The sequence below is a fragment of the Natrix helvetica genome (genome assembly GCF_964273705.1).
Source record: "Natrix helvetica genome assembly, chromosome: 4".
NCBI classification, from domain to species: Eukaryota; Metazoa; Chordata; class Lepidosauria; order Squamata; family Natricidae; genus Natrix; species Natrix helvetica.
The window spans coordinates 5,135,627-5,148,112 of record NC_138550.1 but is presented as its reverse complement, the minus strand read 5'-3'; the positions used below and the strand labels follow the sequence as shown (position 1 = coordinate 5,148,112).

At 47.1% G+C, this 12,486-nt stretch overlaps 1 protein-coding gene across 1 annotated transcript in view; it reads left to right on the top strand.

The window, feature by feature from the left end:
- The window catches only part of TENM4 (teneurin transmembrane protein 4), a 490,922-nt gene that overhangs the window by 318,232 nt on the left and 160,204 nt on the right, over window positions 1-12,486 (top strand). Inside the window, exon 6 of the mRNA XM_081952366.1 lies at window positions 10,243-10,492. Within this exon, the coding sequence (XP_081808492.1) occupies window positions 10,243-10,492 (250 nt within the window). The remainder of the gene's footprint in view (window positions 1-10,242; window positions 10,493-12,486) is intronic.

The window sequence follows — 12,486 nt, the reverse complement described above, 5'->3', positions numbered from 1 at the left end:
CCAAAGAGATTTAGGCTGTCTTGGGGTTTAAAGTAAGTGGGGGGGGGGGTGAAACCTGCCATAAAATTGATTTAGACGCTGTTAGGAGCAAAGTAGCAAGCAGCTTGCCTTGAAAATCCAACCTCCCAAGCTCTCCTCAATGACAATCTTTATTTATCTATTCTTTTTTTTCTTAATGACAGTGTTTCCTTGGGTCCTTTTGAAATGAAATTTTGAATGCGTTCGCCCCCTTTCTGCTGACCGAACTGCATGTATTACATTAGAAGTAATAAAGTCACCTCTTCAGTAATTCTTTCTGCTCTTTAATTTATAATGCTTGCAGTGAGGAGTCCTGGAGCTTCGTTTCTTCGTTTCTGTCTCCAATGAGGGAAGGGTTGAAATGCAGTCTTTGAGTTACAGATAAATGTATCTTGATATGCTCTGCTCTAAAATCACACCGATTTATTATTATTTCCCTCGGCGGCTTATGGCAAGGGCTATGCAACAGTTTGAGATCTCAGTGGGAGAGAGGGGCAGAAAGGTGGATATTGTTCTGGTTTACCGAGGAACTAAGGGTGATGAAATGCCGCAAGAGACGTCTAGAGAGTCGTTGGAGATCCTCTCGCTCCGAATTTGATCGAACACAGGCACGAGCCCATTTAAGGACGTACCTTGTGGCATTGAGAGTGGCCAAACGCCAATATTGTGCCACTCTCATTGCATCCGCGGAGAACCGCCCTGCCGCCCTGTTTCGGGTGTCCCGCTCCCTCTTGTTTCAGAGGCCGCGGGAGGCCCCTCTACAGGGCAGGGCAGAGGAATTTGGTAAATATCTGCAGGATAAAATCGCTCAAATCCGGAGGGATTGGGTCCCTGTCAGTGGTCCAATGGAGACGTCCATGGCGAGTCTTGAGGAATCGATCTGGGAGGAGTTTGACTTGGTTGCCATCGAGGATTTGGACAGATTGCGTGGATGACTGTGACCCACCACATGTTTATTGGACCCGTGCCCCTCCTGGCTTGTACTGGCATCCTGGGAGGTTACACGAGACTGGCTCCTGGGCCTAGTGAATGCTTCGTTGAGCGAGGGGTCTCTCCCGGCCGCCTTGAAAGAGGCGGTGGTGAGACCCTTGCTCAGGAAGCCTTCCCTGGACCCTTTGGAGCTGGCCAATTATCGTCCTGTCTCCAACCTTCCCTTTTTGGCGAAGGTTGTAGAGAGTGTGGTGGCCTACCAGTTTCCACGTCATCTGGAGGAAAATGATTATCTAGACCCGCGCCAGTCCGGCTTCCGCCCCGGTCACAGCACGGAGACGGCCTTGGTCGCGTTGGTGGATGATCTCTGGAGGGCCAGAGATAGAGGTTGTTCCTCTATCCTGGTCCTATTAGACCTCTCGGCGGCTTTTGATACCATCGACCATGGTATCCTGCTGCGCCAGCTGGAGGGGTTGGGGGTCCGGGGCACCGTTTTGCGGTGGTTCAGCTCCTACTTTTCTGGCCGGACGCAGCGTGTGTTGGCAGGAGAAGAGAGGTCGACCCTACGCCCCCTTACTTGTGGGGTGCCACAGGGGTCGGTCCTCTCGCCACTCCTGTTCAACACATATATGAAGCCGCTGGGTGAGATCATCCGTGGTTTCGGGGTGGGATACCACCTGTACACTGATGATACTCAGCTGTACTTTTCCACCCCGAACCACCCCAACGAGGCCATCGAAGTGATGTCCCGGTGTGTGGAAGCCGTACGGATCTGGATGGATGACAACCGACTCAAGCTCAACCCCTCCAAGACGGAGTGGCTGTGGGTACCAGCTCCCCGGTTCAGCCAATTAACTCCATCATTGGCCATTGGGGGCATTCAACTTGCCCCCGTGGAGCGGGCGCGCAATTTGGGCGTCCTCCTGGATGCCCGGCTGTCCATGGATGACCATGTGACAGCCGTGGCAAGGGGGGCGTTCCACCAGGTTCGCCTGGTGCGCCAATTGCGCCCCCTACTGGACCGGGACGCCTTACGCACAGTCACTCATGCGCTGGTGACGTCTTGCTTGGACTACTGTAACGCTCTCTACATGGGGCTTCCCTTGAAATGCACCCGGAGGCTACAGTTGGTCCAGAACGCAGCCGCGCGGGTAATTATGGGGAGTACTAGGTACTCCCATGTGACACCGTTCCTGCGCGAGCTGCACTGGCTTCCTGTGGTCTATCGGGTGCGTTTCAAGGTTTTGATAACAATCTTTAAAGCGCTCCATGGCTCAGGACCTAGTTACTTGCGGGATCGTATTCTGCCCCATACATCCCTGCGACCAATCCGCTCGCACAGAGAGGGCCTCCTCCAGGTGCCGTCCACTAGACAGTGTCGGGGGGCGGCGCCTAGGAGTAGAGCCTTCTCTGTGGCGGGCCCAGCCCTGTGGAATGACCTCCCTCCGGATATTAGGAATACCTCTGACCTCCGCTCCTTTCGTATTAAGCTTAAGACCCACCTATTCCAAGCAGCTGGCCTGGCTCAACTTTGATCTAACCATATCGCTCCTGACGGGTTTTTAATTGGGTATTTTAATTATATTTAATTATTTAGGGGTTTTTTAATCACTGTATTCTAATTGTTTTTTATTCATCAGCCGACCTCCTCCTTGTGTATGTCTCGGTATATGTCTCTGTTATATGTTTGTTTTGTCCACATATTTATTTCATATGTTTCATTGTACGCCGCCCCGAGTCCTTCGGGAGAGGGTGCGGCTAAGAAATAAATATTTATTTATTTATTTATTATTCTTACCGAGGCTTCTCCAGAGCATGAAGCAAACTCCCGGTCCCGACAAAAAACCCTTTTATTAATTGACTGTGAATTCTTCTCATTCACATCCAGCAAAGTCTTTCAAGGGAGGATTTATAGTCACAGACCTTATCTGGCTTGGAGAGCTGACAGGCCAACATCTGCAGAACTTGGCAAGGAGTCTCGGAGAGTCGCGAACCAATGAAGCGAACTAATTGTGGGCGTGGCCTAGTTGGCCTTCTGCACCACAGCGGTGGGGGTGGGCATTTTTCGCCCTTCCCAGACTCCAGAGTAGAGGTGGATTCCTACCGGTTCGGACCGGTTCGGCTGAGTAGGTAGTAACTCGGCTGCCTACTCATCCGAACTGGTTCTATGGCACCGCCATCTTGTTTTTTACCTACTGCGCATGAGTGCCCAAAGCGTGTCCCTGAGCAAACCGGCAGTAAAAGAATCCAGAACCCACCCCTGCTCCAGAGTCTTTCCTCGAGTCTCCGGGAGGGCGAAAACTGCTTCTGGGAAGCCCCCCAGAAACCAGAAACACGCCCGTTTTTGGATTTCTGCAACCTTCGGTAGGCCTGTTTTTGCTCTCGCTGAGCCTCTGTGCGCGCTCTGCTCTTAGCTGGCATGATGAACGTGCTGTGTGGAGACTTCTGGAAGGGGAGGGGCATGGTGGGAGGGGAGGGGCAGGCTAGGAAGGGCGTGGCCAGCCAGGGGTGGCATTTGGGAGTTCACCGAACTGGGCAGAATCCTAGCTAGGAAATCGCCCGAACCCGTGGGAACCCCCAGCAGCCCTCTTGTCCCTTGTTTAGCAACGGGAATTTTGGGGTCAGAAGTTGCAGTCATAAGTCAAGGGCTACCTATTAATCTTTGAAAGCCTCTCTTCTTCCCCCCCCCTCTCAGTCTCCCAACATGATGTCCTGAGGGCGTTACTTGTTCCGAAAAATGTTTGCTTTGGTGGATTTTCTTCAAGCGTCTGCTTTCTTAGAAACCCGCAAAATGGCTCGCTGCCTTTTTAAGCCTCCTTCTCCGCAGCTTAGCTTTGTCTCGCTGCTCGGTTGATAGACATCTCTGGGTTTATATCCTAAGAAATCCTGCAGCCTGCAGATAATAGATATATAAATATGATACTTGGGCTCCCTTTGGAAAGAGTCTTTCCAAACATGAAATTAATTGAATTCATTAGCCTAATTTCTAATTTTTAAAGGCTCGTTTTTAATTAAGGAATTAAGTTCCTGATATATATATATATATATATATATATATATATATATATATATATATATATATATATATATATATATATATATATATATATATATATATATATATATATATATATATATATATATATATATATATATATATATATACACCTTCCTGATATGCACAGGAATTAAGTTCCTTACACTGTATATATCTGCGGGCGTGCAAAAGCCCTTTGTTGTTTAATCCTGCCATGGTAATGTGTAGAAGAATAATTCTCTTTGCATCAGACTGATGGGCAATGGCAAATGATGGTTATGTGCACAAGAAGTGAAGTTGAGTTTGCTTTAATTCTAGTTAGGGTTTGGAGGGAAAGGCTGTGGGGTTATCAACAAGAAGAAGAGATCAAATTATTATCCAAAGAAGGACAAGACGTTGTTGAAAGAAAGACACTGGAAACATGGAGGCGGCTTGGAAAGATGGTTTAATGGTGGATAGGATCACATGGTTTGAGATCCTGGGCAAAAGAAAGGGAAGAGATGCTGAGAGTGCCCTGGTTTTATGCCCTCTCTGGGCTTTTGAATTTGAGCTTGCATTCTGATTGGTTATCAGACTCCCATGGGGCCATGCAGGGGGATCTCTGTAGGCTGTCCTGAGTCCCAGGCTTGGTTGATTCTTGCTGGGTGATGATGTAATAAAAGGGCTTTGGGCAATTCCTACTATGGTTCTGCCTGAAGGAGGTAGATCTTTGTTATGTAGCATAGGAAAGCCTCCAGAGCCTGGGGAGGGCAAAAATGCCCCTCCCCCGCCATGGTGCAGGAGGCCGAGTAGGCCACGCCCATCTTGGCCACACCCACCCAGCAACCAGGCAGAGAAATGGTTGCTAAAATTTTCAAGGGGTGCTGCAACAGTTGTAAAGTGTGAAAAACGGTTGGAAGTCACTTTTTTTCCAGTGCGGTTGTGTCTTTCAACGGTTGCTAAACAAAATGGTTGTAAGTCACGGTCTACAACCATTTCTTCTCTCCTGCCTTCGTGTCCTTTCCAGATAATGTAGAAAAATCCTTACGTAGCCCATAGACGGAGCCGTTAAAGATTAAACCAGAATCTACCAGAATCGAAAAGCCAACATTCTTCTCCTTTGCAAATGAAACATAATTATCCTCGAAGGATTAAAGAATTCCACCAGTGCGAAAGAAAGAAAAAAATTACCCACTCGCCGTGCAAACATGGTTTATCCAAGTTGTTGAGTGATGGAAAGTTTGGGAGGGGGTGATGTGGAGGGTTGGAATCAGTGAAGCTTTGTGCAAAAGCAAAAATCAGGGGCCCGGAGACCAAGATATTAATTATTTTGACAGACTGGGTGTCAAAATCACAGCTGCCAGACAGAAATTGCCCGTCGTTTATGCTGCAGTTTTGGTGAGAGCTTTGAACAGAAATATCTTTGTTTGGGCCTCGAAGACGGGAACAATTTTATTTTATGGGACAAAAAAGAATGAACAGAAAAGCAAACGAATCCGCTAAAGTCCCAATTCAGTGTCTCAGGTCTAACCCGGTTAGTCCTCATCTGTTCCTTTGCAGGCTCTGATCTGGGTGGGTAGGAGGTGCTGGATCAACTTATCTCTTTTCCACATAGTCCTTGACGTACAACCACAACTGAGCCCGAAATTTCTGTGGTTCAGTGAGGGTTTCTTTTTTGCCCCATTTTATGAAGTGACTCACGCCAGTTGATGAGTTAGTTCAACTGGTTGTCCAAGTGAATCAGGTTTCCCCATTGACTTGGCTTGTCAGGAGGTCGCCAACAGGAGATCACGCGACCCAGGGGTTGGGGTGGGGAGACACTCCAACCCATCATAAGTACGAGTCAGTGGCCAAGCGTCTGAATTTTTATCGTGAGCGGTGTTGCAATGGTCACGTTAGAAACGGCCGTAATCTGGGTTTTTATCCTAGATTGTATCTGTTATTTATTATGTTATTCTAGAATTTTGAATTGGATGGAAGGGATGTGGTGGCTCAGTGGCTAGGATGCTGATCTTGTCGATTGAAAGTACAGCGGTTCGAATCCGTAGCGCCGTATAACGGAGTGAGCTCCTGTTCCTTGTCCCAGCTTCTGCCAACCTAGCAGTTCGAAAGCACGTAAAAAATGCAAGTAGAAAAATAGGAACCACCTTTGGTGGGAAGGGAAAAGCGTTCCGTGCGCCTTCGGTGTTTAGTCATGCCGGTCACATGACCACAGAGACGTCTTCGGACAGTGCTGACTCTTCGGCTTTGAAACGGAGATGAGCACCGCCCCCTAGAGTCAGGAACGACTAGCACATATGTGCGAGGGGAACCTTTACCTTTACCTTACTGAGTGTTTTGACTTGTTCTGGTATCTTGTCTGTAAATCACTTTCTTCAGGGCTGTTGTGACATCAAACCAGTGGTGTTATTCAGCCAGTTTGCATCGTTTCGGGCGAACCAGTAGTAGCAATCATGCCCAGGCGCGCACGCTCTCATTTCCGGGACTGGGCGAACGGGTGTTAACAGAATGTGAAACCCACCTCTGCTTTGAACAGACACTAAGTGAACTGTCGTAAGTCGAGGAGTATCTGTAACACCTCGATGCACGTAGCCGTGGATGAAACCGAAGGGCTAAGTCCTTTTTGCTTTGAGTCATTTGATCGTGGTGGGCCTGTCTTTATTCCCGGTGGCAGCTGCGGCATCTGTGAATGGCCGTAAAAAGGTTTTTGTTACCTGCAATTTAAGATGCCACGATTGAAATTTGCAACAGGCAAAAAAGAAAAATGGAAAACAAATGTCCGTCTCCGTAAAGGCCTTCACCTGCTCCCTCCGGATGTTATTAATCCTCTGGAGATGACGGTGATTAATAGGATGTTTAATAAATACAACCAGAGGTGCAGCTTAACTCCTGACCCACCAAAAAACCCCTCTGTTTCATATTTCTGCTCTGCAGATTCTCCAGCTTCCTTTTAAAAAAAAGAAAAAAAACTTATTCCCAGTTGGATGCTACAACATGGATTAAACCTTAGCTGGGAGGGGAAATAATTTTGTAGAATTGAGTTGGCAAGAAGGAAATCTGTAGGTGGTTTTTTTTTTAAAAAAACAACCAGGGACTTATAGTAGTCCTCGACGTACGACCACAGTGGAGCAAGACAGTTGTTAAGTGAGCTTTGCCCCATTTTTGCCTTCGTTAAGATGGGGCAAAAATAATTTAACGATGGTCTCGCTTAGCAAACAGAAATTTTGTGGCTTCTCTGTGGTCGTAAGTCGAGAACCAACTACCGTATTTTTCGGAGTATAAGATGCTCCCAAGTGTAAGACGCACCTAGCTTTTGGGGAGGAAAACAAGAAAAAAAAATCTGCCTCTTCCACTCAGCAATTTGCCTCCTTGCAGCAAACAGCAAACAGCCAGTTTTAGTTTCAGCACAGCCTGATTAGCACAAGAACAAAAAATCTGCCTTTGTCTCCTTGCAGCAAACAGCCCATTTCAGCTTCAGCACAGCCTGATTAGCACAAGCAGCTGATTGTCGGTTAGATCAGCCTCACGGCGATCAGCTGTTTCAGGCTGCAGGGATTGCCATAGCCTATTGCCGTCTCCTTGCGCCCCATTTTCAGACTCTGCATCATGTTTTCAGCCTCCGCACACCCCATTTTTTGCCCGTTCCTGGGCAGCCAGGGTCAGAATAGGTGGAAAATGGGGCGGGTGCGTGGAGGCTGAAAATGAGGCGCACAGAGGGCAAAAATTGGATGCAGAGGCCAAAAATGGGGCACGAGGAGGCAGCAATAGGCAATGGGGATCACTGCAGCCTGAAACAGCTGGTGGTTGGGAGGCCAATCCAACCGACAATCAGCTGCTTGTGCTAATCAGGCTGTGCTGAAGCTGAAACTGAAATAGGCTGTTCGCTGTTTGCTGCAAGGAGGCAAATTGCTGGGAGCCAAAAGCCAAAGGGTGAGGCTGGCGGGTGGGCAAGGCTACATTCGGTGTATAAGACGTACCCAAATTTTCACCCTCTTTTAGGGGGGGGGGAGTGTGTCTTATATGCCGAAAAATACGGTATTTTCTATGACTTTCTTATTTTCCTGGCTCTTGACTTTCCAGGATGTGTTTTAAAGGGATGAGGGAAGCGTTGAAGTTGCTAGACAGGTAAAGGTGAGCTGTTTGGGTTCCCGCTGTGCTGTTGGAGTGATTTTTACTCCCCGCGTCTGCTGTATGATCCATCGTCCTGTCAAAGAAGAGGCAGGCAAGCGGAGAAGACCCCCTAAAGGTTGTGTGAACTTTTTCCTTCAATTCGGGGTTGAGGTAAAAAGACGAAGCGGGAGGCAAGATCGCTCCGATAAAAATAGCTTTCCCGCGTTGAGCTAGAAGACGGTAACTCAGCTGGGATCCTGCATATCTTGGGAAAGGAAAGTTTCAGAGAGCAGATGGAGCAATTTTTCCCGTGGCCCAGAAATTAAAGAGTTGTTTAAGGAGGTTCAAAGTTACGATGGCACTGAAAAAAGGTGACTTATGACCGTTTTTTACACTTAATGACCATTTCAGCATCCCCATGGTCACGCCATCAAAATTCGGGCACTTGGCAACTGGCATGTATTTATTCACAGTAGCTCTTTCTTTCTTTCCTTTCTTTCTTTCCTTCCTTTCTTCTTTTTTTCCTTTTTTCTCTTTCTCTCGCTCTTTCTTTCTCTCTTTTTCTTCTCTCTCCCTCTCTCTCTCTCTCTCTCCATTTCGCTCTCTTTTTCTCTGTTTTTCTCTCCCTTTCTCTTCTCTTTCTCTCTCCCTTTCTCCCTTTCTCTCTTTCTTTCTCTTTCTCTCTCTCTCTCTTTCTCTCTCTTTCTCTCTCTCTTCCTTTCTCTCTCTTTTTCTCTCTTTCTTTCTTTCTTTCTTTCTCTTTTTTCTCTCCCCTCTCCCTTTCTCTCTCTTTCTCCCCCTTTCTCTCTCTCCCTTTCTCTCTCTCTTTCCCATGTTTATGCAGCATCTTTTGTTGACCTGAAAATTATCGATTCTTGTCTCTGGCCTTCAACAGCGCAATCTTTATTCTCGTATAGGAAATGTATGTACTTTTGATACGTGGTATTGCTTGTGATGGAATGATAAAGGAGATATGTGTCTATTTGTGCACACGTGTGACGGCAGCCAGCCAGATGTGTAATAAGCAGTGCCAGACGTTTGCCAACATGCAAAGGACTTAGGTAGGAGCTTGCCTTGGGAGATATGGGACGTCCTCGACTTAATGACCACAATTGGTAAAAGAATTTCCGTTGCTAAGCAAGGCGCTATTTGAGTAAGCCGCAACCGAGTTTGCAACCTTTTAGTCATGGCTCTTCAGCGAATTACTGCAGCTGTTAAGTGAATCATACGGTTGTTAAGCGAATCCTCCTTCCGCCATTGACTTTGCTCTTCAGAAGCTGGCTGAGAATGACACCATTGTGTGTCCCTGCAATGCAACTGTTTGTAAATACAGGCTGGTTGCCAAGGGCCTGAATTTCTATCATGTGACCGTGAGGGTCTCGTGATCGTTGTAAATGTGAGGACCAGTCGTAACTACAGGTAACTATTCCACTTGCAACAGTTCATTTAGTGACCGTTCCAATTTATAACACCACCCAAAAAAGGGACTTAGGATCCTTTTCCACACTTAAAAACCATGGCAGCATCTCCTTAGTCACCTAATCAAAATTCAGATGCTTGGCAACTTACTCGTATTTATGATGGTCGCCATCAGAGGTGGGACTCACTTACCTTCCCTACCAGTTCACAAATGTTAGTGTGTGCTCTTGTTTCGATTGCATGCGCCTCATCTACCCATGAGCACTGCTTTCTGCGCATGCCCAGTGCTCACACATTTCGGCGGGGCTGGTGGGCGGAGCCTCCCACAGCCGCCGCTACCAGTTCTCCTGAACCGGAGAGAACCGGCTGAATCTGACCTCTGGTCGCCATGCGGATCACGCAATTCCCTTTCGCAACTTTCTGACCAACAGTGGGGGGGGCAGATTCGCTTAACAACCACATGACTAACTGAACCCAGCTGCGATTCACTTAACAACTTTGGAAGAAACGTGACAAAATGGGGCAAAATGCACTTAGCTAAAAGTTCCGTCCAATTTTCGGTCATCATTCGGGGTCTACCTGTGCTTTTTCCCAGCAAGCTTGAACAGTGACTAAATGAATGGTCGTATGTCGAGGACGACCTCATATTGTAGTTTAGCTGCCAATCCAGCCGTTAACGAAGGGTCACGCGAGTCCAGGGAGTTGCGATTTCGAAGCCCGCTCACGGTTTATTTCATTTCCTCCCGCAGATCATCCGAATCTTTCGAACCCTTCCAGACTCCGGACCACTCCGCCGCCTCTCTCTCATGCCCACACGCCAAACCAACACCATGCCGCATCCATCAACTCTTTAAACCGAGGGAACTACACACCACGCAGCAATCCCAGCCCTGCCCCTACGGACCACTCGCTCTCTGGAGAACATCAAGCAGGGAACCAAGAACTTACTCATGCTCAGGACAACTGGTTACTAAACAGTAACATCCCCCTGGAGACCAGGTAATGCCCATTTTGCTTCCCCCCCCTCCCTTGATATAAAATGTTATATTTGTTATATCTTCAGGAATATATGTTCTGAGTTAGGCTTCCCAAAAAGCACGAGGCTGAGTCCTGGTCCCGATCAAACCCCTTTTATTCCATGAATGTGAATTCCTCTCATTCATATTCAGCAAAGGCCTCGCAAACAGTCTTTCCAAGGAGTATTTATGACCACAGACTTTATCTAGCTTGGAAAGCTGCAATGTTGTTGCATATTTTCCAAGCAGTGCAAGGAAAGACTGGGCACAGAGTCTCTGAGATTCACGGACAGATCTTCACACTCCTGAAACGAATCTAACGACCGAAGAAATTGTTTCCTGCAAAAGCCCACTCCCCTTTCACTCCTCTTTTATTTCCTATGGGGGGGGGCAATATCCGACTCTGCTGTCAGTTCCGCTGGCCGCTGGTGGGCCACAACAATATAATTAAAATACTTGAAAGGACAACTTCACTGCTTGGCTTCCTCCAAACCATAGAGGAGATACAGATCAATTTTATCAAAATCAGTACCGTGTTTCCCAAAAAATAAGACCAGGTTTTATATTATATTTTGCTCCAAAAGATGCGTTAGGGCTTATTTTTTGGTTAGGTCTTATTTTGGGGAAAATACGGTACTAAATGCATCCATCTGGTTGATCTTAACTACCGTATTTTTCGGAGTATAAGACGCACCGTTTTCCCTCCAAAAAAAAAGGCTGAAAATCTGGGTGTGTCTTATACACTGAATATAGCATTTTTGCCTCCCAAAACCCCGCCCCCTTCACTAAAATGGCCATGCATAGTCCTTAGGAGGCTTTCAGAGAGCTCCTGGGGGCTGGGGAGGGCAGAAATGAGCAGAAAACAGCCTGTTTTGTGCTCAATTTTGCCCCAGCCCCCAGGAATACTGTATAGGCCTCCTAAAGGCTATGCATGCCCTTTTTTGTGACAAAAAACAGGCCCATTTTTGGAAGGTCTGCAGAGTGAAAAAACGTTTTTTTTAATTTTGCCTCTTCAACATCTTGGTGCGTCTTATACTCCGGAAAATACAGTAGGTCTTATTTTTGGGTAGGGCTTATATTACGAGCATCCTAAAAATCATGCCAGGGCTTATTTTCTAGTTGGGTCTTATTTTGGGGAAAACAGAGAAATACTGTATGGGATGTAGAATTCCTTATCCATAATCCATTTGGCATGGCCTGTTTTCCCTCCTCTTAGCTTCTGGTCTCTGCCTGGTTAAGTTTCCTGAAGTATAGGTAGACCTCACCTTGCAGCAGTCCATTTAGTGACCGTTCAAAGTTACATCGGCACTGAAAACAGTGACTTGGGATTTTTCACACTTGCAGGCCGTTGCAGCATCCCTGTGGTCACATGATCAAAATTCAGCTGCTTGGTTCATATTTACGACGGTTGCTGTGTCCCGGGGTCACGTGATCCCCTGTTACGACCTTCTCCCAAGCAAAGTCAATGGGGAAGCCATATTCACTTAACCACTTAATTAACTTAACAACTGCAGTGGTTTCCTTGCAAGCATCCCCATGGCCAGGGGATCAAAATTCAGACGCTTGGCATCTGACTCATACTTATGACGGTGCAGGGCATCTCGTGTTTCCCTTTTGTGACTTTCTGACAAGCAAAGTTAGTGGGGAAGCCGGATTCCCTTAACAACCATATTACTAACTTAAGAACTGCCGTGATCCATTTAACAATTGTGTCCAGAAAGGTAACGGTAAAGGTTCCCCTCGTATGTATGTGCTAGTCGTTCCTGACTCTAGGGGGCAGTGCTCATCTCCGTTTCAAAGCCGAAGAGCCAGCACTCTCCGAAGACATCTCCGTGGTCACGTGGCTGGAATGACTCAACACCGAAGGTGCACAGAACGCTGTTACCTTCCCACCAAAGGTGGAACCTATTTTTCTACTTACATTTTTAATGTGCTTTCGAACTGCTAGGTTGGCAGAAGCTGGGACAAGTAATGGGA